We start from the raw sequence: 27,441 nt of genomic DNA on the forward strand, positions 1-27,441 counted from the left end.
CTTTCAGTGGCAAAAGTCCTGGACTGTAAGGGGTAATGAGAGTGGCAGGCTCTGGTTAGCATTATATAGTGCATGAATAAAATTATTATAATTGGTAAAGGTAAGTAGAATATATTGTAGTCACTGGTACTGAGCTTACCAAAAGAACATGAGAACCATCTGCAGTTTAGCACCATGACCACTGGGATTTCTGAGCTCACAATGCTTATATATAGCTCTGGACAACTCTTTGGCTGAAATAAATCACTCTCACCCTACTGAAATCAATGGAGCAGTTGTAAGTTTTATAAATCAAAGCTTGGCCATCTCTGATATAAATTTTTTTATTGAGTTGAGACATCATGGAGGTCTCAGTAGTAGGCTGCATTCATTTTTTTGTCTCTTAGGAGATGTTTCTTCAGTACTGATTATGCTACTTTATTTATGCTAAGTTCACTTTTTGATAAATTTTAAGCTAATACATATTTTGGGGCACTTTTTCAGTAAACCATGCAAAGATTTGTTACCTATTATCCAGAAGACATTAAATATAATAATAATTGAGATGCAGAATAAATAGTGCATGAATATAGTGCCCTAGTCTAGGATATGCAAAAAATTAATTTCTACTTCTGTAGAACAGCAGGAGCAGTCAGAGCTCAGCTCTCAAATCCTTGTTGGAACCAGTACAAAAAGATACTTGTACTTTGAAGGACATTGCAACCTAAAGCTGAAACTGTTTTGAGACATCATAAGAGCTGCAAAGTCTTTCTTCAGAGATGGTATCAAACAATTTTGGCACCTAATCAGTTGTTTCTCTCATTGTTATAAAAACACTGAAGCATTTTCAAGTGAGTGTTTTGAGAACAGCATTTGTACAAGGCGCTCCTGCTGTATTAGAAGTGCCTGCAAGGCATTTCTTGGGGACATGTGATTTGCAGCTAATGATCATGAAGAACCACCTCATGTTAATATTCTTCCACTGCCTTTGTGCACAGCCACTGGGTTGCTTGATGGAAGCTCACATTTCACATCTCCTCCTATCCAAGGGTTATGTCGTCGTAAATTGCCTGCGGCAGAACCTGGCATTCTCCTGGATTTCACTGTCTAATGGCACCGATTGGTGCCTCATGGACCTCATCAGCTATACATGACTGCTCCCAAATCTGGCTTCCTCATGCCAACAGGGACTGAGTCTTGGACCCTAATGAGTGAGAAGCTGGGAGGAAATGTGGCGCTTCTAGACAATAAATTAGGTTCAGAAAAGAAGCATTTATCAGTTGAAAATGTTTACCATTTGGAGGTCTCTGGACCACACTTTGCGCAGCAGCAGTGTACGTAAATAGACTGGCATCAGATGAAATGATGCACTGGAACTGCTGAGCAATAGGCTATAGGCATGTCTTTGGAAAAACAATAAAGTCAGCTGCTGTTCTCTGTTGCACCTTAAGCAGGGAAGGATATGCCCAGGGTGAGCTGCAGTTTGCTTTGGAATAATTCACTCTTCAGTAGAGATAGGTTATTATAAAACCTTGATCCAAAATAATTCTTTTATTTATGTGATGTGTCACTTCTATAAAAATGTAACATAAATGTATTGAAGTTGTTTTTCCTTGTGCTCTCGGGAGAAACTAAATCTCCATTTTTCTTAACATTTATAAGCAAACCTCTCTCATGTAGTAATAAATCAGCTTATCCTAAGTTATTTCTAGTGTATTTATGTGATGCTCTGTGCTACTTAATTTATTTTTTTTACCGACATCTTCTGTTTTCTAGTTATCTTTTCATTACATTCAGATGAAACCACTCTCTTAATAGTTAGGGGAGGATGCTGTGACTGGTACTTATGGCTGACATGGATAGCACTCTTGTTACCCTATTCCTTTTCCATCTCTTTTCCTTTTATCTGTTGGATGCTTGCCACACACTATAATCACAAGCACTTTTAGGTCAGCGACTGCTGTGTTTTATTTTTAAACTGTACTTGTTAGCAGTTGGAGGTAACACCAAACCTGATTTTGGGTTCCAAATGCTGCCATAATGGGAATATTTAATGATAATAAAATGCTTTGCTTCTCTTTCATTTAGAGTTCCACCTAATCTGACTAAGCAATCAGCAGTTAGTAGGCAGATCTAAATGAAATATTATTACTCTATAAAGCTGTTTAAATTTGAATGACCTTTTATTTAAGATGCATAAGCATTTTTGCAACATTTGCACTGTTAAGCAAAGTATATGCTATAAAAGAAGCATTTATTGCTTGCTTGTAAAAATAAAATACAATATTGGTAAGTTAGCTGGAAGCTTGTAGATATCCTAAAAAGATGACAAGGTAAGATAAGCAGTAGAGCTAAGCCAAAATTGTTCTGGAGGTCTTTCTGAATAGCTGTCAGTTTTATGTTCTCCTAGCACAATAATGGGCACTCCCAGGAGGTGGGAGTCTCATGAGATAATTATTCTTCTGAGGTTTAGACTGGTTTTTCTATGCCTTTTCCACAGATTGGTAAGACTGCCTTATAATTATTCTCCTCTTTCACTAGATTTTTCTAATGTAGAAATTAATAGAATTAAATTTGTATACATGCACTGTACTTACATTACTTAGCCTATTAATGAATTTCAAGCTATATTGAATGCTATCAGATGGCAATAGTAAGTGGTCTGGTTAGCTTTTATCTTGCAAATTGGATTTAAGTCTCACTGCCCTTGCCTCTTGAGATGTGTTTCTTTTTAATATTCAGGTCTATTTTCTGCTGTCATAAGCAGGCATATTTACTCTCTCAGATTGGTATACCTTTAACTATCCTTGAAAATAATAAGAACAAGAAATAAAAGTTTAAAATAAATGTATATTTTAGAGCTGTTGAATATTTTTATAGTTCTCGATGCGCAAAGCTGACGCAGTTGTTCACTATCTCCCTTGTGAGCATCAAAAAATGTTGATGAAATTAAGCAAAAACCTGGAAAACCTCAGCTTCCTTTGGGGTGAGTTGTTGGGCAACGCACTGTCTCAGTCATTAGTTACAACTGGTGTTGCCAATAAACTCACAGATAACCAGCAACCTTGTCCTCTGGGCTCTCAAGAAAATCTGTATTTTGGGAGGTTTTGCTGCTAGACTGATCTGACAAGCTCTGACAGGCTTTCCTGTATGATATAACGAACATTCAGGAAAAGCAGGGAAAACTTTTTCGAGAAAGATAGACGTGTATTGGTGTATTTCCAAGATGAAATACCTATCCTAGCTCTGGTGGTGTTGGACATGAGTGAATTAGCTCATCTTTTTACCCAGCTTTTGTGTCTCCCAGGATGAGAGCAGAGCTGCAGAGCCGTGGTTGCCACTAAGACTTGCAATTCTTGCTCAGCACCAACCCTTCCCCTTAGCTTAAAAAAATGGCATCATTTTGCTTTGGACATTTGCCAGATCTTTCCAAAGGAAAGGCATGAATGTTTTTTGTTCTCCCCTCTGTGCTCCGGAGAACATTAGTCAGTTTTGAGTCTCTGAGCATGTAGACACACGTTTGTCCTTTGGGAGTAATGAAATGCTTGAATGTGAACCTTGCTTGGATGAAGATCAGTATGTTATCAGAAGAACAAAGCTCTCCTTGGTTTCATTACTGGGAAGCAAATGATGGAAAGCATCTTTTTTGTGTCCATAGGTATTGATCTGCCAGAGTACTGGTACCTCCATGTCAGCCCTGGGAGCTTGGGCACAAGGACAAAACAGCTTCTGTAATTCTGCCTTGCATTTGGCCAGGATTCATCATCAAGGCTGTGGTTATGCTACGGCATTTAAAGAATTCTGACTCATTTGCTGTTTAAAGGGAAGGCTGTGCTGGATCATATAGATCAGCTGCTGATTTTGGCCCAGTGATGAAAAAAAAAATGAGGATTTTGATGTCTAAACTTTACCATTCAGGGTATAAATCACAGTAGAAAGTGTACTTGCCTAATGGTATTTACCTGCTGAAAGCTTACAGCAAATACACTTGCAAAACTTTTGGTGACTATTGCTTCTTTTCCCTGAGCCTTTGCAATGAAATTTATTAAATACTGTTGTGCCAAGACCATAACCTTATTCACAATTAATTGTCCTTACACAAAGTGTTTCAGGGGGATAAGTAAGAGGGTTTGTTCAAAATTGTGGCAATTGGGTGTATCTTTAAAAAGAACAGGATAGAAGAGGGTATTTTTTTCCTCACTGACTGATTTTATGATCGAAGATATGATGGATGTGCTTTTAGGCACTAGCTTTACCATCTTCTGAGACTTTCTGCAAGATAAGTGGAGTAAGAAACAAATTTTATTTGTTCTTTTTAAAAGGGTGAAGAACAATTCCAGAAAAGTTACAGAGAAAAATTGTGCTTTCTCCTTCCCTTGTAATTTATTTATGTAAAAATAACCAGCCTATCTCCAGTTACACAGAAGCAAAATCCATTTTAATATAGGAATTACTGTTTCCACTCTATTTGATCTGCTTTTAGCATGTAAAGAAGTTTCATGTGTTCTAAGACACTTAAATACAGTATTCTTGTGCTGTCTGCATCTTTAAAATTTGCAAAGTAGGAAACTGGGGTATTATCCAGGCTGCAGTTGCATCTTCCTTTATACATTGTCGGTGGCTAAATTCCGTTCTCTCATTCAAAGCCACTGGAGACACTCCTGCAGTTGTCCTATGAGCACCAGTTTGAAATTTCACCAATTTTAATTTGACAGTGAAAATGCTAGAGAGACATAGGATTGGCCTCATCAGACATGCTGATGGCCAAAGTTTCTCTGGGGAAAATGCTGCCAGCATTGCAGGTTGCAAAGAGAAATTGTCTCACCTATTCCCAGGCATCAGGACATTTTGCACAGACCTGTTGGTTATTTTGATAAAACTTGTGGAAGACATAAGTGTATTTTAAATTTTGTAGGGTTTCATACAAGGTATTTTGTAAATATATGATACTGTAAGAACTCGTTATCAACTGTTAAAGAGCCAGGCTGTAGTAAAAAGCTCTTGAAAGAATTGAAGACTTCCATGAGGCAATTAAAATTCTTCTCAAGTAAGGAAACAATACATAAACTGTATTAATCTGAGGGCAACTACTCCATTATAGTATTTTAAATACTGGTAGTAATTATTTTATGGCTAATACTGCAGAGAAGAAGGTGTAGCTACATAGATCTTTCTAAGACATAAGTTTCTTGTCAGGGTAAACATAGTGTCATGGAGCTGAATTTTAAGAATGTCAACATTTCTCCAGTATTCAGATGCAGAGTAGTAAGAGCAGGAGCAGCAGTAGTGGGAGATCAGTTAAATAGTGGGTGATGATAGAATAGAACACACCTGTGAAGTGTTTGTCCAACTGCACAACATACTTGATGAGAAGGTGGGTGCCTCAGTAATAGCTGGCCTTAATCCAACCCATTTTCTTAGAAAAGCTGAAGATTTAGAGGCTAATATCACATCAAATAATAATTCAATTGGCCTTGAATGTAGTTGATACACTTATATAAAACTGCCCACCAAAGAATGTGATTAATAGTGTCACATTCTTCTGACAGGGGAGGTATATAGGTACAGTACTGATTCTTATCCTAGGAGTCCCATTTATTCCAAGTTTTACCCAGAGCTGTGGGAATGATAAATATGCTTTGCAGGTGGGTGGTGTTTTTCCTGTTTTTCATGTTTTAATGTAGAGACGCAAATGCTGCAGCAATACTACAGGACCTGGAAAGCAAGCCAAAGTAAAATCTCATTATTTGCTAAGATTTTATTCTTCTGCAGATCATTATGCCTGCTTTGAATGACAGGATTGTTCTCATCTCTGATTTCCAAGGCTTGAAGGTATCTTTAGACTACAGAGTTTGTTAAGGTCCCTGGGATATGCATAGCCCCTGTGAATTTCCATTTTGTTCTGAGTATGCAGTTTCAGTCTTTTCAGTAAGAAATGCTTATATTTTTATATCCAGAGAGGGACAAATGCAGGGCTACATGGGGCAGATGGGGATAATCTCCAAAAGCAAATGAACAGCCACCACAGTCAGCTGCAGGACTAGGACCCCCTCACATCCTTGAACAGACAAATGCTTATGTCCCTGCTTAGAGGGATGATAAAATGACTCATGTCAAAAATAACAGAGTTACCAAAAGCAATGAGTTGGACTTTGCTAAAGGTTAATAAGTTTTCTGGGAATGTGCTGGCTCTTTTGAGAAGCCAGATGAAGGGGTATCATGTCAATGTATGAGTGAATTTCTGGAACTGGGAATGTGCTGGCAATACCTCAACATAAATGTACTAATTTACTAATTCAAATACTTCATGGTGACTATTTTAATGCCATTTTTTATCATTATTGTAGTTATTTCTGTCATGTGTCCTTTCCTACCGTGCCTGAGCTGCTTTGCTGAGTCCAGGGATCACTGGCTGGAAGGTTGTGGGGGGTGAGTTTTAGGATGCAGTAAGTAAATGACTGGAAATGTGTTGCCATGTCCTGTACAGTGATAAAATTACTGCATCAGAACTATGCTCAGATATGCCAGCTGATTATCTGGTTTTGATTTTCGGCCAGGAACTAACTGGTCATTAGTTAGAAGCTAAAGTATATCTGTGCAAGATAGGAGGTCTGCTAATGTGATGTGATTTAACTTATGTCATGTGCTTATTCCTAAAAATATGTGGAATCTCTCAGTCAGGCAGAGCTCTGATGGTCCCATTTTAATGCCTTGATGCCCCTGGTTTATAGGTTAAAAACATGAATAAGTGAAATTTACTGTGTTAGATTTTAATTACACTGGCATTAGTGTTGAAACAGAGAATGGTAACAATCATTTGGGTGTAATTTTTAGGGACCAGATTAAATTTACTGGCAGCTAATAAAGACAACAGATCTTTTGATAATGGAGGATACAGATATTTTTGATGATTTTTCATTGTCTGCCTTTCTAGTTTTTAGACACCAATCTTTAATAATCTCTATAAGGAAATTCTTCATTATTGCTCTGGGAGAAAAACCTTTCAGAGCACTTAGATTATGGAGGTTCTTAAATACCATCCAAGGGCAATTGATTCAGTGTGATTCAGCATTAAAAAGGACCTACCTGTCTAAGATTAGGTAGTGTGATTACTCCTCTGCACTCTTAAATCTTGCATATTTCCCAGGAAATACTTAAAGCATTGGGAACATTTTTATCAGCTTGCTTATATCCCTGTCAGCTTCTTGGGTTTGCACTCTGGAAGAGGTTGTTTAATTCTGTTTCTTGGGCCCTAAGAAAGACTAGACTCCTAAATAGAGTTTGAAAATTAGAACTGTACAGATACCCTTCCCTTTTTCACTTCTCCTATTCCTATTGAGAACTCTGATTATTCTTTCCCAACTTCCAAATTTAAAATTATATTTCCAATGCTTTTAATTATATTTAAATCTGTGCAGAATAGAGAGGCAGATTTTAATTAATGGGATATTGCTCCAATCTGATGGTCATAGCTGGCTGAACACCACTCACCAGCCACAGAACATGGCTCCTTATAATTTTGTTATACAAGTTTAGCTGTGGATTTAAAACATTCAAATCTCCTGCGATCTGTTGGAGGACATCCCTAATAACCCACATACTTCAAACTCATATTTTATTTGATACTTGGTAACTCTTCTAAATTATCAGGTTTACCTATTTGCATGATCTTTTACCTGCATTTTAGTAAAACAAACACCTGCATTGAACAAAAGTAACCAGGAACTGACCACCTGTCTGTGAATGGAAAGATACCATTTTGAAATCTGAGGCAAAAGCAGGAGAACACAATTTCAAATGACCCTGGTTCACAGAGCTGGCTAAATGATCTACCTTCAGAGCAGTGCCTTCTAATAGCAAGTTTGTGGTAGGCAAAAGGAAAAGATACAAAATAGCTGTCAATTTATATTGTGGTTATTAACAGCTTACTGTTTCAGTCTAATTGCTGTGTGAGAGAGAACTCCACCCCTTTTGTGAGCTTTTTCTGACATTTAAATTACACACTATTGCTGATTTTTAATTTTTTTCTTAGGAGAGAACAGCGCAGTGGGAAGCTCCCATCATCTGAATTAATACACCAATTATGAACTGTGTTGGAAGTAAACAGTTTGATCATTTCTGTACCTTATGCTGAAAGCTAAAGTGCCTCATTAAGACAAGAACTGAAGTCTCGTTCCATATTTTAGCTGTCCACGTACTTGTGATGAGAAAGTTCAGTGATAAAGCTGGCAACTGCTCACTCCTCCACGGGCAACTATTCGTTCTGAATGAAACATTAAATAGAGTTTTTGACATGCTGAAATATTTCAACAGCTCCATTGCTAATTATTTACTGCAAGAGAGTTAATTTTGCTCCTCACAGTAGCAGTGACTTTTCAGGATTTAGGGTGGGGGACTTATTTGACAGTATGATTATTTGCAACTTTGAAAATGAGAATATTCTTTCTTAGAGTGGTCAGAGGTGCCTGTAAGGGTAGTTACCATATGTAATAGAGCCATTGTGATGTCCAAAGTATATGCCAAATGAGTGCCATCAAACATAGAAAAATGTCCCAATTTAAAGTAGTTTGTAAAATGACTGCAAAGTGACATAGTTGTTTGTGTGTGTATTAATTGTTGAGAGGGCAAAATAAATTAAACCAGCCCTTCACCAGGATAATAGTAGCCAGTAGGGGATCAGATAAAAGAAAATGAACTTCTGTAATTGGTGTTTTTTTCTAATCACAGAGTGGAAACAAAAGAATGGATCTATGTTTCATGTGTCAGAAAAGAACAGGTGCCCCCTAAAGAAGCCCCCTTACTACTCTTTCACTTTAGTCTCCATCCACCAGTGTATGCCAAGAACCACCCACCCGGAGAACCTCTTGGCAGAAAAGAACCTGGATTCCTCTTGGACCCCAAGATCAAAATGAGCCAGCAATGTCTTCTTCCTTTGAAGGCAGCTGGTGGGACCCTGGGCTGCAATTAGGAGCATCATTGCCAGCAGGTTAAAGGACAGGTGATTCTCCCCCTCTGCTCGGTGCTGATGAGGCCAACTGGGTGCTGTGTCCAGTGCTGGGTTCCCCAGTGTGAGAGAGCTAAGGAACTGCTGGAGAGATCCTTATAAAGGGCTGCAAAGGCATTGCAAGGATGGAGGATCTCTCCTATCAAGAAAGGCTGAGCAAGCTGGGACTGTTCAACCTGCAGAAGAGACGGCTCAGGGGAATCTTATCAAAGTGTATAAATATCTGAAGAGAGGGTGCAAAGAGAACAAAGCCAGTTCTTTTCAGTGGTGTCCTGTGACATTACCAGTGGCAATGGGCACAAAAATGAAACACAGGAGGCTCTGTCAGAGCATCAGGAAACACGTCTTCACTGTGAGGGTGACCAAACACCAGTACAGGTTGCCCAGTGGGGTTGTGGTGTCTCCATCCTTGGAGGTACTCAGGAGCTGTCTGGACATGGTTACAGGTGGCCATGCTTGAGAAGGGGGTTTGGACCACATCCTCTCCATAGGTATCTTCCAACCCCAATCATTCTGTGGCTCTGTGATGGCTATCCACATTAAATTGAATAATAAAATTCCATCTGTACCAAGAAAAGTATTAAAAACCCCAGGTCTATAAAGAGTGCAAACACTGTTTATGTTTCACAGAAGCTCTTACTCAGCAGTCTTCTATTCTATATATAATTACATATATAAAAATAAGAAAGATGTATTTAATAATATATGCTAACTTAATGTTTTGGAAACAAAGAAATAAATATGAAAGTGTACGTGGTAAACCTGTGAAAAAGCTCTTTAAAGGAAATATTCAAAGAGCATTAAAACACTCATAATTATTAGTCTTGGTCCTAAAATAACAATAGAAGATTAAAAAAATTAGTAACTAGACTTGTTCATCCGGTGAATCATTTATCTGCACACTGCCAGTAAACCAGTGGCTTCCAGACTGGATTTTCCTCACACACAAGTGTCTTTCCTTGCACATGCAGGTCATAGTCTTAAAATTAGTTGTTACTGGAAAGGAAGTCCAAAATTCAGACAATGGTGGCAGAGAATCTAGGCTGAGGCAGTTCTTCCAAGGTGAACTGCAAAATATTTTTTTATAATCCTTTAGTAAGGACAAAGGCAAAAAAAGAAAATCTTTACTCCTTTTTCGTCGAGACTATAAGAAATCAGCAAATAATGACATTTCCCCTTTGGGAGCTGTCCTGCTGCTAGTCTGCTTAACTCTTTACTGTCGTGGGAATCACTAATACTTTTTAGCATATCTAGAACTGCGTATGACATACAGCTACAGTATGGATATTTGTTACTGTTTTCCTTATGCTTAGAAATGCCACTTATAAGTCATAAATATTTGATTCATGTGGTGTAATTTGTGGGCTTTCCTGTAAAACAGAGTTTATGCTTTTCAGTGCATTATCAGTCATGAGAGTCAGAAGAATCACTTTGAACTTAGTTTCTTATTAGATCTGCTTTAGCCAAATCAGCCCTGGTGCTGGTAGCACAAACCCACACGTGTTGGCATTACATCATCACTTTCACAAAGTACAAGGAAGTAGTAAAAAGCAATTCTGTCATTCCTGTGTCTTTCACAACTGCATCCAAAAAAGCAACACTTTGGTACAGGGCCAGGCCCAGAGAAGAGCAAGGGTTGAAGTCCATGGATGACTTTACTTACTATATATTTCATGTAAGATCATTCCTCAGAAATTACTTAAGAATGGCTCTGAGCAATGTGTTAACCCTTTACTGCCCACTGTTGGCAGCAATACTGTATTCTGTCTTCATGTTTCTTTAAATAAAAAATCTTATGTAGTTTTACTTTTTATCTGCCTGCTTAAAGCTTTGCCAACTTTTCAGTCCTCCCTTTACTCTAGTCTTTCTACACTTACTCAGCTTTAAGTGTTCCATCAGCTTTAGGAAAGTATTTTTTCCTAAGATCCTTTTCATCCTCCCTGATCTGTGAAGAGTAAAGCAAATAAAGTGAAGAAATAACCTTTTGTTCCTTACTCCCATTTTCCAGTTCCAAGTATCATTTTTGGTTTGACAATTTTCTCCAATATATTTTTTGTCAATTTTGCATTATGAGAAACCTTTTCATAGCTGCAATATTCCTCAGGAGTCAGCATTCTGCATTCCTTTTGCTCTTCTGTTTAGCATACAACTGACTTCTAGTACTTTTTTAGGTTTAATAAATATTTGCTTTCTTAGCCGGTATGTTTCAAAGCTTTTAGCTAACAGTATTGCCTGTAATATTATTTGTGGAAGTCTCTCATGCTTTTTTTGCCAGTTCTAGTCTTTGCAGTAAGTACTCCAAGGTTTTCTGGTTTTGCCAAGGTCATTTATGATACAGTTTTGAGAAGACTTAAAAGAATTTTAAAACTACGTTAGCTGGACATTCTGTAATTCTTTTACAGTGAGTCTTTCTTATGCTGACATTCATAAAAGTATGTCACAGATGACATGGGGATATTTTGTTGGGTTTTTCAGAGCTGTTACTCATCTTGTCTCCTTTGACAACTTCTTTCAACCTTAGCTGGCATATTTTCTGAATCTAGACAAGAAGCCACTGTAGAAAATATGAACCTTTCAAGAAAAGAGCAATAGGAAAGACCCTGTCTTATCACCTGAGAGTACCTCAGTGAACCTTTTCCCCATGCTGCCAGTCACAGTTTTGGTAGTCATTACAATCAAAGTTCATATGAGAGATTTAATTTCATGAGACATCAATGCAGGGCATTTGTCATTTGTGCCAAGTCTGATTGATTGATTGATTGATTGATTGATTGATTGATTGATTGATTTTTGCTAAGTGGCTCAAAACTGAGGTCTGTTGGCCTTGCTGAGACCATTACCATGTGCAGAACTGAAAGCACAAACTGTGTGTAAATGTGTCCTGTAGTAACTGAGCCAACCACCCAAACTTTTATTGCTAATTTCTGTGAGCCAGAACTGCTGTTTAAAGTCTCATGATGGAGAGTGGAACACAATTTAATAAGCAAAGCTGCTGTGTAATACAGAGGAATAACAAAATACAGAAGAACAGAAATTTCAAAAAGGGCAAATAGAAGTTATCAAATCTGGTCAGGCAGGATTTACCTCTTTTGACCTCTGACTTAAGAATGGTTGAAGTTCAGTCTAATCTAGTCAACCAGGATGGGAGTCCTAAGACTTTACCATACAAGGATGAGAGTTGTTTAAACAGCGGCTCAGCAACTTCCTGCCACAAAGGAATAAAGATATTTCTATCTGGGTTCCATTAAACCTCTGCCTGATCCTAAACCATGACCCTTGTCTCCAAGCTGTATTTAAACAAATTATTCTTTATCTCCTTACAAATGGGTGCCATCAAACAGTACTAATAAACTCTATTAGTACTATCACTATGGCATTTTGTTCCCTGTGATTCAGGGACACGCTTTCAGCTGAAGGGATCACAGAGGATGTGGCAGTACTTCTCCAGTAATGGTGAATGTGGCACTGGTGACATGTGGGTTTCCTCCCAGCGTGCTGTCTTTTAGAATTATTTTAGCTATTGAGGAATGGTTCTGTCCACGCTTTCCGGGGCTGACAGATTCATAACTGTGACAAATCAAATGCAATCATTGGGAGTTTTGTGTTATGATTTATCTCCTGGATGATTCTCCATTTTGGCTGCAGTGTTTCCTCACTATCAGTCTGTCTCCAGCTAATGAAGCACTTTATGGCCACTTGTACATCAGCTTTCACTGTTGAATTTACTGTGCACTTTTTAATTAATTTGGAAGACTAAAGCAACGACTGATACTCGTTGGTTTTTCATTGTTTCTCCTGCTATTACTTCCTTATCTGAAGTCACAAGTACAGATAATAAGATATTTGCATTATCTCAGTGTTTCTTCTGGTGAAAAAATATAGTACGTGAAGAAGGAAATTCAGAAATTCTCTTGCAGTAGCACAGAAGTATTGACAGAAGAAGTTAATATACAATATTATGGTGTTGTGGTAAACTATATGTGAAGCAATAGATGTATGGGGGGAAAAACAGAGTGACATAATACTATTAGAAGTTGAGAAGAGAAAAAATTATTTCTTTTATGAATAAATTTCATTCGTCTCATGAATGGCCTCATACAATTTAAAATAAGTTTTCTGCATAATGAACTTGCAAGCTAATTACTCTTGGATTGCCTCAGCACAGTATAACTCTGTTAGTTTGGGAGCCTTTTGAACTTTGCCTAAGTTGAAAGGTGGATTCAGTTGAAACTGAAATTGAATGGGTTTCCCAATAAATATATCTATAAATTGTTGCAGGGTGCTATTCCAGGCAGTAACTATGATTGTTGCTAGATTTATCCTCTTGTAAAACAATAGAGTTAAAAGTGGCAGATGGTAGTTAGTGATTAAAATTCCTAGTAAACAGACTTTTGCAGGGATATATTTAAAGTAGTTGTGTATATGTAAATAGACAAGGAGCATGAGCTATGCAGCTATAATTGAATTATGTTAGCATAACTTAAGTAGAAGTTTAGTAAATAACAAATACCTTAATTAACCTGCACAGTTTTGGCAAGTTAATGGCATACCCATGGTAAATGACTTTAAAGTTTTTGGCAGCGTGGCAGTTCAGAGCCAAACTAGTACCCAGTACCCCACCCTTTGCCACTGGGGTTGCTCCCTCTGCTCCAGCTTGGCTCCTGCTGGGATTTCTGTAGGTTACAGCAGTTGGCTTTCTTGCAGAGAGCCGGAAACCTCCCCGTGGAGTGGTCACTAAGAAAAAACACCAACTCTTTGTGCCCCTTTAGTCAATAATGTTAGAATAATTTAACCTGTTTGTGATGGCAGGCTTTGCAGTCTTTCCTTTTTCTGTCTTTTTCATAATGTTTTTGTTGATTCAGCTTCTGGAAAATATGCCAATTACATATGGGTTCAAGAAGTGTAGTTGACTTTCATTGAAACTGTCAGGTCTGTGCATCTGAGTCCAACCTGAGCTGTGCATCTTTTTAGCCCCAGTGTGTGTTATTCATTGATGCTCATTTTCAAATCTTACTAATGGGGTTAGAAACCACATTGAAAACCAGTAGTGATTTATCTGTTTATGATGCCAGGTAAAGCAAATAAATACTGTAGTTATTACCAGCCCAGTTTATTATTTTAAAAATACTGGTGATTAGTGCAAATCAGTAAAAAATTAATTTCTTTTACAGTTGAATAATTTGGGAAAAGCACATTGGATCCACAAGTGGTTGAAATTTGTATTCTTCTCTCACATAGCAAACTGTGCTGTAAATAGGCTATCATCTCTCTTGGGAAAGAAATGTGAATTTTGCTGACAAGAAGAGGTCTCTCAGCAGAAAAATGCATGCTGACAGTTTGACCCAGTGGCCAAATGACTGATTTCTTTCTCCCTTTTTGCTTCTATTTTAGATGCTGAAGAATACCAGCCTCCAATATGGAAATCATACTGTGAGTATACAAGCAATTTGAATAATCTTAGTGCCTTACCAAGGTGTCAGTCACTGTTAGGTATTTTCTCCTTTTTTGTTTGAAAGAATGACATAAATTTACTAGACGCTTGTACAAATTACTGTATAGGACAGCAGCAAAACCTGAACTTTTATGGATTTCTATGGAACAAGGGCAGCAGGATTATGTGTGCCAGATTCCCTCCATTGCCTTAAAAGTGTGCAGCCCTAGCTCCTAGGTTTCACGGTTTCTCTGCTGAGATTTTCAGGAAGGATTTCAGAGGTAGAGGTTAATGCTTTGTATGTTTACTAAAGGTCAGGCTTGAGAATACTTGTCTTTTTATACAGGTCACCAAATCACTTTAAGATAATAATATTTTTGATCCTTAGCAATAGAAGCTGATTTTTGAAGTGGTGGTTTAGAAGTTGGAGACAGCATTATCAGCTCTTTGAACCTTCCTGTCTGCCTTTAGAAAAATCATTTACATAGAGTGCAGTGCAGAAGTGCATATTTTATGTTCTTTTGCTTTGTTCCAAATGTATTTTCTAATAGAGTTGCACAGATCTAAGACAAAATATTGGCTTTTAAATCCCTTATTAGGGACAGCCTTTAAATTTGATCTTTTTATTTTAAACCCTTCCTGGAACTTTAATAAGAGTGTAGCTTCGGGTATAGAAAGCTGTTTTATTCTTTTTGTTTTCAGATACAGAGCTTTCCTAAGTGAAAGTTTTCTCTTTTATTGTGGCAAATTCAGTACAGTGCCATTACCAAAGTGCAACTACAAAAACACAATGATCACAGTAGCTACATGCATGTACATGTGTAATTTTAAAGACTAGAATAAACTTGTTGACTTCACTTATATGCACATTAAACTGTCTTGCTGACTTCAAAGACATCACCTCTGTGTTACCTGAGAATGACATTCTGCCCCAGAATGGACTGGGATTTTTTTCAACCGAAATTTAAATATGCCATTAAATTAAAGAACTTGCTTCTCAGAACACTGTTTTCTAGACACTTTGTTGTTGTTGTTGTAATGTTTTGAACATGTAAGAGAAACCTCCTAAAAAGTCAGCAAGAGTGTTGGACCATTCCAGCATACTTTGCTGAGTGCTTGAAAAGAAGCAGACAGTCGAGTGATTTTTTTAAAAAGAGCTTACTCAAAATCAATGAAAAAACTGCCATTGAATCTGAGAAGACCAACATTTCAAATGACAGATGCTTCCTTTTCAGCAGTAAGTTTTCATTAAAAAGTCAGGAAATAAGAACCTACCTTTACTTACCTGCTCTTAGTTGCCCCAGTTGTGCAGCAGACAGATGACTGCATGCAGGGGAAAAGTTTGGTTACTTTTATCTGATAGCTTACATGCAATCCAAGGAAACATTCTTTTAAATGGAAAAAAATAAACCAAATGCAACCAGAATGGATGAATAGTCTATGAATATATAATTTCCTATTCCACTATATGTAGGATGCCAATATTGTGGTAATGACAAAATCATGGCCTCAGTGTCTAAACTCCATGCATGAGTGACCTTGGAAAAAGTTGCACAGCTCTAAAAGGCAGAAAATAGTTTAAGCCTAGAAAGATTTACTCCTGAGAGTGCTTAGCCACAGATACACATTTTTCTTTGCAATCATAGGTGATGTATGCTTCTTTACTCAGCAAGAAGAATTCTGATCTGGTAAATTAATTCTAGAGATTATGTCCAGCAATAGTGTTTGTCTATGATTCAACCTGCTGCCCTATCTCATGACAGTTTTAACTTATATATATATTTCATGCTGAACACTTTGAGTTTACTGCCTATTTAACAATTATTTTCAATGTATTTTTTAGTAATTTTTAAAGTTTGCTAACATACTAGTAAGACACATTGCATACAGTTTTGATTTCTTATTTTAAGTCGTGGATAAATTTAGGTGACTATGTTTCCTTTTACTGACATCAAGATCAAAGGCTTCAATCCTTCTAGCTTCTAAACAAAGACAGATTTTCCTGTTTATGCCAACAAAGTGTTCAAATCAACAGTGTTGCACGTGTCCATGGACAAATACAAATCAAAGTGCAACTGTTTTCAGATCTCAGGCCTTACTGTTTTGACATAATGTAAAAATTTGTTTCAGCTATATTTGGAAAACATGAACACTTCTAGTGCAGAAGATCCTCACTTGCTTATGAGGAATTGTTAGAATTTCACATAGATTTCACAGGTCACGAAGTTTTTCAGACTTTTTCTGATAGCCCTGGGACACAGACAATAAAAGAAATGGCAAGAATAATATTAAATTTATATTTATATTTCCCAGGAAGAAACCTGGGAACAAGTTTGGAAAGTTTCTAGCAGCCAGAAGTCTCTAGGCAGTGGGTTTGATTGCATTTTTACCTGAGAAGCATATCAACAAATTTCTTGCATTGTTCCAATAACAGATTTCTTTTTGTAGTCTGCCATATGTTGGAAGTATTATAGAAAATGGTATTTTACCATTTTACCATCTCTGAGATAGTAAATAAAGGAAGATAAGAATCGCAGAATGTGGGTTGGCAGGGCTTCTGGGGTGAGCTGATCTGGCTTCCCACTCGAAGCATGACTGTTGTTGGCTCTAGAGCAGAGCAGCCATGGCTTTACATAACTGAGTCCTGAAAAGCTGCAAGGGTAGAGCCTCTGCCACCTTTGTGGGTAACCTGCTCCAGTACTGCACTGTCCTCTTAGAGGACAAACTGCTTACCTTACCTGCTTCTCAGGAGGAGTAGGCAATTTCTTTGACTGAAAGAGCTATAGTTATTGCTGGTTGCCAGCCTCAGCACGTATGTGCTTGAATTTTGAAGAGATGTAAAACACTTTTTTCCTCCTTTTACCCCTGTTGAGATTGGCATGTGCTGAGTCAGTCATGTGTCAATGCCACTTCAATGTTTGTTTGCATTATTCAAGAGGAGTGTGTTGGTGGGAAGCAAAGTGGCAAGGCACAGAGCATCAGCTGATGCCATGCTTCAGCTCCTCACGAAGTTTCCCTGCCTCCTGTCCTTCATCAAATAATAGGCACAGTGTCCGAGACTCATTTTTGTTAGAAATTAAGTCTTTGTTTCAGCCAAGCACTTAGGGTCCTAATTAAGCATGTGAGTAATCCTGCAGAAATAGGACAGCTCATATTGTTCAGGCTCAGCACATGGATAAAAAATGCCTGACTGAGATGAGGCTGAGGAGGTGAAACTGAGGAACTCTGCGAAACATTCTGAGACAGAAGGCGGTGTGTTTCCTTGCTGCTTTATAAAAGCCATGATAGGATTTTTTCCTCTCCGCTGGAGCATCACTGAACACTCATCATAGGTGAGTTAAAGGAGAAAGCTTGAGGTCCTGACACACTGCAGAATGAGGAAAAAAAAAGTATGAAGAAATGGGTGATAGCCCTTCCTCCCTGGCAGAAAAGGAGTAAGTGCTGATTTTTGCATGTGACCCATTGTTTCTTAGGCAGATTGGATTTTGGAATTAGACAGTTCTTCCTAAAACATACTGTAGAATTTCCCTATTTCATCCCCTGAGACAAGACTCGTGCTCTAAAAGGAACAAAAGAGAGAAAGATATATTCTAACCAGCTACTTTACATCTCAAAGAAATGTTCCTCAAGTAATGCAATAATAAATTTAAGTTTTGTTAACGCTGTAAGTTCCAATGTGACTCTGATACTATGAATTCTGGCAAGCTATCTGAAGTATGAACCTGATAAAGGTGTTCAAGGGTCAAGTAAAAACCACTGCATTTTTCTGTTGCAGTGCTGAATTTTTGCCTAAATTTAATGTGTATTATTACTGTGCATTTCATTTGCATCTGATGCTGAACAAAAAACCACTCCCAGTCTGATGCAGTTCTCTGAGAGTGGTAATAATACATTTTCTTTTTGCATGCAATTGACTTTTTATAAGGTTAATTTTCTCAGGGCTAAAATAATAATGCATCATTATGTTCGAGTGTCATCTTTTCTATGATCACAGTGGGTTTGTCTGTAACCTGCCTGTCAGTTCTAAAAGCTGGAATTGACTGGGTCAGATGTCAATCACTGCTTGCCACTGCATTAAATAAGTGTGGTTTTCTATTATTTCACTTAACCATGGTCTTATACATTGAATTCTGTTTTAAGATTTTCAGAGATGGGAAAATGAGGCAGAAAGGCAAGGATTGTTTGCCATTTGAGCAAATAGGTGAGGGATATGTGCTTTCTGAATCTCTGACCATCCCCTGGACTGTGCTGGGGTCTCAGCAATGTCAGCCTCAGTGCCAGTGCCCAGCACTTTGGAAAAAAGTGTATAATGAGATCAGGCAGAGCTGCAGGATGTTCAGCACTTCTGAAAATGAGGTCACTTAATGAGGTGTCTGTGCTCATTGGAACTTAGCTGTAGGGCACATTTTTCTTAAGTCACCTTAGCCATAATACTGCGCTGTATTCATAGCCCATTAGCAGGATTTCTCACAGCAATCATTTGAAGCAGAAACAGCAGAGACCTTTCTAAAGGAAAACACAGCTTTTGGTAGGGTCACACTGGCTTTGCTCCTTGATGCCTTAGTCTGGGAGACACTGCCTTCCTTGTTTTCCACTTAACTGGACTTTCACTGTTGTTTTACCTTTTCCACCCTTGCCTTGCTGTGTGTCCTTACTGGGAATCCTTGACAGCTGTGTGTCTGTCTGGTCCTTCTCTGTTATTTGTCTCCCCCTGAGCTGCTCAATGTCCCTTACCACAGTGCCGCTGGTGGTTTTCAGTCCTTTCTCTGCTCCCAATCCCTCTTCTCTCCCTCCATCTAATGGTTCTGTGTCTCCCTCCAATTGTTCCACTGGCTTGTCTTTCTGTCAGTTTAATAACTATCAATTTAAAACTAATATAGCCAAATCTGAATTTTTTGTCCTTCAGAGGAAACCATTTCCCATTTCCAGCATTTTCAGTTTTGATCATGCTTGGGCCATTTTCTCATCTACATTTAGCATATAATTTGTAATTATTTATTTGTATAGTTATAAACTGTGTTTTCTTCTGATGTATTTCTAAATCAGATATGTTTCTCAGTTCATATTATTGCACAGATTAATTATTCACCTCTCTTTGAGAATGACAGCAACCTTTTCCACTCTATTCAAAATACAGTTGTTAAGATGATTTGTCTTCCTTGCACTCATCGTGAATCCTTGCACTGATTTATCCCACTACATCCTATAAACATCCAGTTTTTTGTGTTTGCTTTCATGTCTTTCATGTCTGTATCTGCCCTTTCCTGTTAATCATTCCTTCCTTTGTTTTGTGAAATGCTGACTCTTCTCCCCACCATTGCTTATTTGGTGTTGTCAGCCTCAGAGATCCTCTTGGTCATGTTAGAGAGCTCTTTGCTTTTTTCATTTCTCAAAAATACAGCACATCACAAGATAGGCTTCCTGTGCGTTCTTCAGACCTACTTGTTTTACATCACTCTTATCAAAGCTGTCTTAGAAACTCCACTAGCTTAATTGGCTGTGTCAGTCTATGTTTAAAAGATTTGATTATTGAAAAATTGAATTTTTATGAAGTATGATTTTTCAGTTAAAATTCAAATTAATTAATTGGGGAAATGGATAATTTACTTTAAATGATAAGCAGTCATATTCTTGTCATATTTTGAATCCTTAGAGTTCCTTCTCTCCACTGGAAATGGGGGAAAGGAAAAAATTGTTATTTTCCTCTTAGATGTGTTCAGGACTGAGCATCATTAACTTGCTCAATCAGTGATTATGCTCATTTGAGACATTCAGAAGTTAATTCTGAAATTGTGATATTGGGCTCCAGAATAATCAGAGGTTTAAAAAACAATCTGTGATTTTTGAACGAAAATTTTCATGCATTGTTTGACACTCTATTCAGATACACAAGTTGTTTGATCACAAGAGTAGAAGTCTTTGAGTCTTAGTCACATAATTACAAGAGGTAAGAAAGACCATATTTATCATGGAGTTATCAAAATACTATCAAGCTATCATAAATCTTGTGCAAAAGTAGCAGGAGATCTGACAGTGCTGAATGATGCAGAGTAAATCCAAAGCCTTAGTAGAAATTTAGAGCTGGATCACATCCAGCATTAAAATTGGTAGGGAGTATAGGAAATTATGAACTGTTTTTCTGTGCCTCTCCCAGGAACCTGGGATGAAGGTTGGAGCAGTTAAAGCAGAGGTTATAGGTTTGTCCACTTTGATGTGAGCAGGAAGTAGGAGCCCCCCAAAGCTTTCACGTCCCACTGAGTTTATGTGACAAATTTGGGTGCAAGCTGAGGATTTCCCCACTTTCCAGATTTTCTTGCTTTTAAAAGAGAAGTTAAAGAGAAGTTAAAGAGAAGGGGGGAAAATTCAATTCACACCTTTTCAATTCACTTTCTGCAACAGAGTTTCTGTGTTTATCAAACCTAGAGACATTTCTATTCCTCCCATAATCTACCACCTTTCAGGGCATAATTCTGAGCTTCACTAGCATTGTGAATAAACGTGTCCTGGAAACTCAGTCTTTTAAAAAAATTCATGGGCACGACATGATCTTTCCAAACACAAGAAGGTCAGCATACAGAAGGCCTTTCTCAAGGGAGGCAATCCAAACCTCTGGGATTTTTACTGGAGTTATGGAGAGACAGTCTGTCTGTGCTGGAATTGATTACTGTCATTGCATGTCAGCTTCTTCTCACGATTCTGCAGTGGAAGGGAGGGGAGAGGATCTCATTAAATACATGCAGTGAAGAGTCTGGGGGCCAGGCAGCAAGTACCCCTAGCCTCAGGTCTCTCTCCTGCAGCCCTCAGAAGATTTGCAAAATTGATCTAGGGCCATTTGAATAAGGCATAACTGCTCTGAAAGGAATGTTTGCTTGCTCTTCGGTAATTGCCAGTATATCTTGAAATAAACTATGAGATTGTGATGAGCCCATTCAAAGGTATTGAACTTTTTCTTGGCCTATCCAAAAAACTGCTGGTGTTACTGGTAAACAATCTGTTCTTGGCTTGTTACAGCATGGTGTGTGCAAAAGTGGGATTTTATCCTGAGATAGACCTAGTAGGTCTTTCTGGCTAGTCTTCCCTGGTATAGAAATGTAAAAACCAGTACAAAAGGATAATACTTCTAGCAGTTAAAGCATTGACCACTTCAGTTAGTTTGCCAGTCAACAACCAATTTTCATATAAATGACTTAGACACGCTGAAATTCCTCATTTTGCTGTCATGTCTTTACATTTGCATTTTTCTCTGCAGCCCCTGGCTAAAAAGACTCATCTGAATAAAAGTTTGTGTATGTTGCCATCTTCTAATGATCTGTACATTTTTGTGTTTGACAGTGTATCAATTGCAACAAGAGGCACCACGTCCCAAGAGAATCATCTGTCCTCGGGAGGTCAGTTCTTTTGCTCTACCTTGTTATATCTGATGAATTGTCAGCAGCATATGATCACCAAGACATCTTTTGTGCAGTCTCTGGGTGTTATTTGCTTTAACTTTTCTATGCCATTATTTTATATAACCATTTCCCTTAAGGTTGATTAATTAAAGCTGGAAAATATTTGCTAATTAGGAATGGCAGCCTCACCACTAGAAGCACCTTTATTAGACAAGAGCTTACCCATCATTGTTTAATGTGCTTTTCTGTGTACTACCTAAACTTTTGAGTTTCCTCATCATGGTGTATTTTTCTGCCTGCATCTGCATAATAACATCTGTGTGATATGTTTCAACATGATACACATAGCTTCAGTTTGTTGAATGCTTCCTGCCAAGTACTATGTTCAAGTTAAAATACTGAAATGATAGCCAGAGAGCTCTGTTCTCTCACAGAGACTTTGAAGATTATAGAATATTTAGAAATCTGCGGGGCTGCCGGTTTGGCTGAGTCATTTTGTCCCCTTATTTTCTTCTTCTGTATTTATTTCTCCATTTCTACTTGCTTTAGTATATCAGTTCATCACCCTGCGTGGCATAATAGTAACAGAAAGCATGTAGATGTCTCTACTCAATGAAAAAAAACTGCAATAGTTTTATCTCCCATAATGTCAGGGACAAATTTTGTGCAAATAGACATGCAATACTAGCAGTAAAAGTACTAAAGGTGTGAAGTGATTGCACAGGGTGTAAAAGATGATGTGCAGGAAGATAGAAACTGCCGCTCATTGGTGTGATGTTCTGCTCTACTCCCAGGCATCATCCTGAGCTCTGTCCTGCTTCCCACACTGTGTGCCCATGAAAGCAGAGTCCTAGCACCTCTCAGACATTTACAGGCTGTGTCAGAACACTTCTGTGTGAGGCAGGAGGTTCTGTAGCAAGGCACAGGTACTTGCCTGGGTTCATGAAGAAAATCCATTGCAAACCCAGGAGCTGAGTACAGTTTACCAGAGCCTTAACTAAAAGAGCTCTGCATTTTTCTCTCAAGTGCCCTCTACTAGTTGCAGGGCAGGGAGAGGCTCTTGGCCTCAGTCTGGAAGTCTTCAAGTCCTGTCAGTTTGGGATGGTCCCAAGACATACACCCAGGATGCTAAGAAGGACAAGCAAACCACCAGAGTGGGTGAACCCTTGTGTCATCCTTTCTCCCTGACAAAGGACAAGGCTTGGGGAAAGGAAGTGTGTGCTAGCCCTTTGGGACTTCAGTGCACATGTGCTGACAGGTTTTATCAAGACCTTCCTCTCTGAAATCCTCATGCAAACCAAAGGACACTGAGGCCTCTGTGGCTGGTATTCTTTAAAGAGAAGGACAGTAAGGTTTTTACTGAATTAATATCACATAACAGATATCAAACTAGTCATGGTATAGTTAAAAATAAAAAGTTTTTAAGGTAAAAAATTAAGGTAAACAATTAATTTTTTTCCAGCACAGCCTTAGAGGAGTTCCTTTCTTTTCTTGATATAATAGTTTATCCATTTTACCTATTTCATATTGAGACTACTTTGAGGAAGGACTTGTGTTTAGAAAAGCTGATTAATAAGCACTGAATGCTTAGAAAACCATGTCTACAATATGAACTCATCTTTGTGGGCATACAAGTTAATTGTAAAAGTTTAATCCAAAATATATTATGTTAACTCAAATTTAAGCATTTTCTATTTTGCCTCCATGAGAGAAAATTTGAATCAAGGTAAAATAGTCTAAGTAATGTAGCAATTGTATTCTTGTTCTAGAAACAAGGTTATATACACAAGGGAAGTGAATGTGCAGCTGTGAGCTCCTTACCAGTGTGCTGTATCAAACTTATTTCTTTGAACTCAAGACCATGTTATGTACAACAGAATTTATCCTCTTCACATAATGTTTAAACACCATACATATTCAGGTCACCTCCAAAGATTTGCAGAAAGAAGCTAAGGTCTTATTACTTAAATAAACATATAATTGACATAGGAGGACATAACAAAATAAGCAAAAGACGCCTGTTTCACATAGTCTGGGTTTGGTTCTAACTAATGGACCATCTTCAGCTGCTCACTTCATAGACTGCAGAGTCCTATTTTGAGTTGTTTGGTCTTTTGTCTTAAGTTAGTCAAACAGCTGAAAATACAGGGACTTTGTTTAGGTGTTGGTGTATAAAGCAGTACAAATTCCCAGATCTTTCATTCTTGTTACTTGGATTTGAGCTACTTTGTGTAGCTCAGTTGTATGTGTTCACAGCCAGATTGCCAGAAACACAGATTCTCCGACCCAAGAGCCAAAAATCCACCATGACACTGCTGATGTGCATTATTTTTGCATATAGCTGGAGAGGTGGGGCAGATGGGATGTCCTGATACCTAGAAGATGTCAACATACACAAATATGTGGTTCATATTATCAGTTTGTATTATGAAGTAGAACTACACAGTGGTTTTATAGAGCATCACAGATTATCTTAGAGAGGAAATTCAGGACTCTGTTCCTATGGCACATATTACCTTTTTCTTAGCATGCAGTCTGTAATGTGGGTGTTTTGGGGTTCTTTTTCTCGATTCTAGTTTGATTTCACTGTCATCTGATTATTTGAAAGGCTTGTTCACTAAAGGTGGTGTTTTATTAATACTGAGTTTGCCAGTTACATAGAAAGATCTCAAAAGCTAATTTTGAGTTGTTTATTAATTAATAGTAATTAATTGGAAATACAGTAGTTATTTAGTACACAGCTAAATGATGGTTATCCAGTATCTGGAGAGGTGTCAGCAGGATGTGTGGCTGACAGAAAAGATTTGTCTCTCCTTGTGCATATCATAGGAAGTGGACTTTGCTGAGGGTGTTCCCATGTGTAATTTAGTATTCAAACTAATTCAAACAAATCTAAAAATTGCAAATAATTTGAAATCCTTCATGCTTGTGGGAAGATGTCTTTTATAATTGGAAAATTCTACACTGTTTGCAAGGAAGATGAAGCATCTGCTGCAAACCAAATCTGTAACAACACATAAACAAGGATAGGTTGATTGTTTTTTCCTTTCACCATTTAGCATTTTCATTGTTCTCCATCTTTTCCATTGTCATCTTTCACGTTCTCCACATTCGTTTGCTCTTCCATTACTTCTCTGTTGCTCCATAGTCACAGGGGTAGCCTCAGATCTCTGCAGTTCTACCATCTAATTTATGCAGATTCCTTGATAAACTATACTGCAGAGACAGAAATCACCTCTCTTGATATGTACACCACCAGACTAAAAGCTGGGACTGTAAATAAAACATGAACGTTTATATCTTTGTGTCTTTGAGCTTTGCTATCATAATTTGCCTTTTCTTCTTTTGGTTGCGTAAATATCTTGTCAGCAAATGAAATGGGAATCATATTGAATGAGCCATTCAGGCTTCGGGTATCCAACATCTAATTAATCATCACTGGCAGTGGACTAGTGTGAATATCCTACCTTCCCAATAACATTGGATTTCTGCCAATATCCTCATTTGTAACCATATTCCTTCCAGCAGTGTTTTAATGATTTAGCTTTTAAATAGAAAAAGTTCTGTTTGAAAGCGCTGTTCAGGTGGAGGAGTAGCTTTTAAATATTGAGTGGTGTGGTGATAGGCACCAAAGAATCCCATCCATGTTGTGAGGAAGTCATATTGTAAGGTGTCTTTTAGGGTTTATTCTACAGAAATGCTTATGAAAAAATTACATTCTCAGAAAATAACTCAAGCTTTCAACTTCTTTGTTTTATTCAAAAGGAACATGTCAAATTATTCTTAATTTTAAGAATTATTTCAGGAATAGATTATTCAAAGTTAAAATATCTTTTTAAGAAATTGAGTCTTTAACAAAGTAAAAGAATTAAGGAAGCATGGTGACATTACTTTGGACTATTTTTGGTTAAACAATAGGCACATTCAAATTTTTTTTCAAAGAGTGAATGAGACTTACTCATGGCTTTTTGGGTTATTTGTGTAGAAATATTCATACCTGTGAATAGTATTCCCATTTTGTTCCAAGAAGTCCTTAATTGCTGATAGCAATTTTTGAGGCTGGTGAATTTGTCTGCATTAGACCTTCCACATTCCTAACAGTGCCCTGGCCAAGCCATTGTCAGCAACACTGAGAAACTCGTCTAAATTTCCCTAGTGTAGACAAAGCCTTAGAGCCCTAACTTATATTATTGTGTAGAAAAATGTCAGTTAATTGCCTTCCTTGTCATTCTGAATTCCAAATAGGTTGTGTCAGAAGTGAGAGATCGTTGTTTCTGCCTTTACAGCATAAAAATTATGGTTTCTTGACTAAAACCAAATACAATTTCAAAAGGGAGACTGTTCTCTGAAAAAAAAAAAAAGCTTTTTCTTTTTGCCTAAGTCATTGTAAGAGATTAAAATAATGATGGCATATTAGAGTGTGCTGCTGAGAGTCTTTAACCATCCAGAAGGTCAGAAACTGTTCTGACTCTCTGGGTATCTATTATCTAGATTTATCAAAACAAGTGTACAAATAGCAGCATTTCATGGAGCATACCTGTTGAAATGGTCACTAGCAGGTCTCTAAAGCTGTTGCCCTCTTGTGCATTACTGGCTGCAAATATACAGGATTATTGAACTTCTCCAAAACTGACCCGTTGCAAATTTGCTCAGTTCTCCCCAAAGTTTCTTCTGAAGCATGAGATTCAAGCTAAGAACAATGCAATTAGAAGAGAGTCATTTAAACAACTGCAGTATTAAAAACACTGGTACTTGTATCAGTCCTTCTTTCAGATACAACAATACTTTATATTTGTGCATTAGGAAAAGTTTGTGATGAAGCAAGCTTGAGCAAAGTTGTTAAAATTCAGCCTTACTAAGATATTGAATAGTTTATCTGAGTGGATAATAAGTATTTAATCCTTGCAATAAGTCTTCCATGAATTCTCTTCTTCTACTCACTTATTGACCTTTACAAGCTGAATATTTCCTCTTTGCCTCTGCCCTCATCTTTCTAAAAACAATTTCTATGCTGTGGTAAAGTACTAGAGAGCTGTAATAGGGCATTGAAATTGGCCATAAAATTGGTGGTAAATAATGGGAGTAAATGGGAATTTTCATGGCACTTGTTCAAATCACTCTACTGCAAAAAGTCAGACACTGCCACGAGGTGTCTTTTACTGTCAGTCCTCAGAGCTTATCTGAGATAATTCAGAATATTATATTATCTTTCCCTTAGAAAGAAACCTCAGAACACACACAGTGACACACCAAGAGACCCCATTAGCCAGCAATTAAGTGAAAATGAGCAAAATAGTGCTGAAAACTGTTTGTGTTAATGAAAATGTTTGTACATATAAGACTTAATGGAGCCTATATTTTCAAATTCTTATAATATTGCTGATGCTTTAATTGTGTGTTTATAATCCTCTTTATGATAGAAACAAAGAGGACACAGCAGTAGTCTGTGGGAAAATGAAGCTAAAGAGCAATTTTGGATAGACATTGACAAAAGGAGGAAAGTTCTTCAGCTGAAACCCATAGCAAGGGAGTGGGAAGCCTGGCTGCCCTGATGGTGGCTGAGAATAGTTGAAGGCCAGGAAGCGTGTTCAGTTTAGCTGGTGCAGAGGGCCTGTGGAATGTCAAAATATATTGTA

The 27,441-nt window shown here is 37.7% G+C and overlaps 1 protein-coding gene across 2 annotated transcripts in view; it reads left to right on the forward strand.

The window, feature by feature from the left end:
- CHN2 (chimerin 2) overlaps nucleotides 1-27,441 on the forward strand; it is a 158,765-nt gene that overhangs the window by 51,863 nt on the left and 79,461 nt on the right. Inside the window, exons 1-3 of one of the 2 annotated variants that reach the window (XM_030944151.1) lie at nucleotides 14,007-14,055; nucleotides 14,375-14,413; nucleotides 21,747-21,802. In XM_030944151.1, coding sequence (XP_030800011.1) covers nucleotides 14,046-14,055; nucleotides 14,375-14,413; nucleotides 21,747-21,802 — 105 coding nt within the window. In that variant the 5' untranslated portion in view covers nucleotides 14,007-14,045. Of the gene's footprint in view, nucleotides 1-14,006; nucleotides 14,056-14,374; nucleotides 14,414-21,746; nucleotides 21,803-27,441 lie in introns of those variants that run through there. The other variant, XM_030944150.1, reaches the window with a different exon arrangement.

The sequence above is a fragment of the Camarhynchus parvulus genome, chromosome 2 (genome assembly GCF_901933205.1).
Source record: "Camarhynchus parvulus chromosome 2, STF_HiC, whole genome shotgun sequence".
Lineage (NCBI taxonomy): Eukaryota > Metazoa > Chordata > Aves > Passeriformes > Thraupidae > Camarhynchus > Camarhynchus parvulus.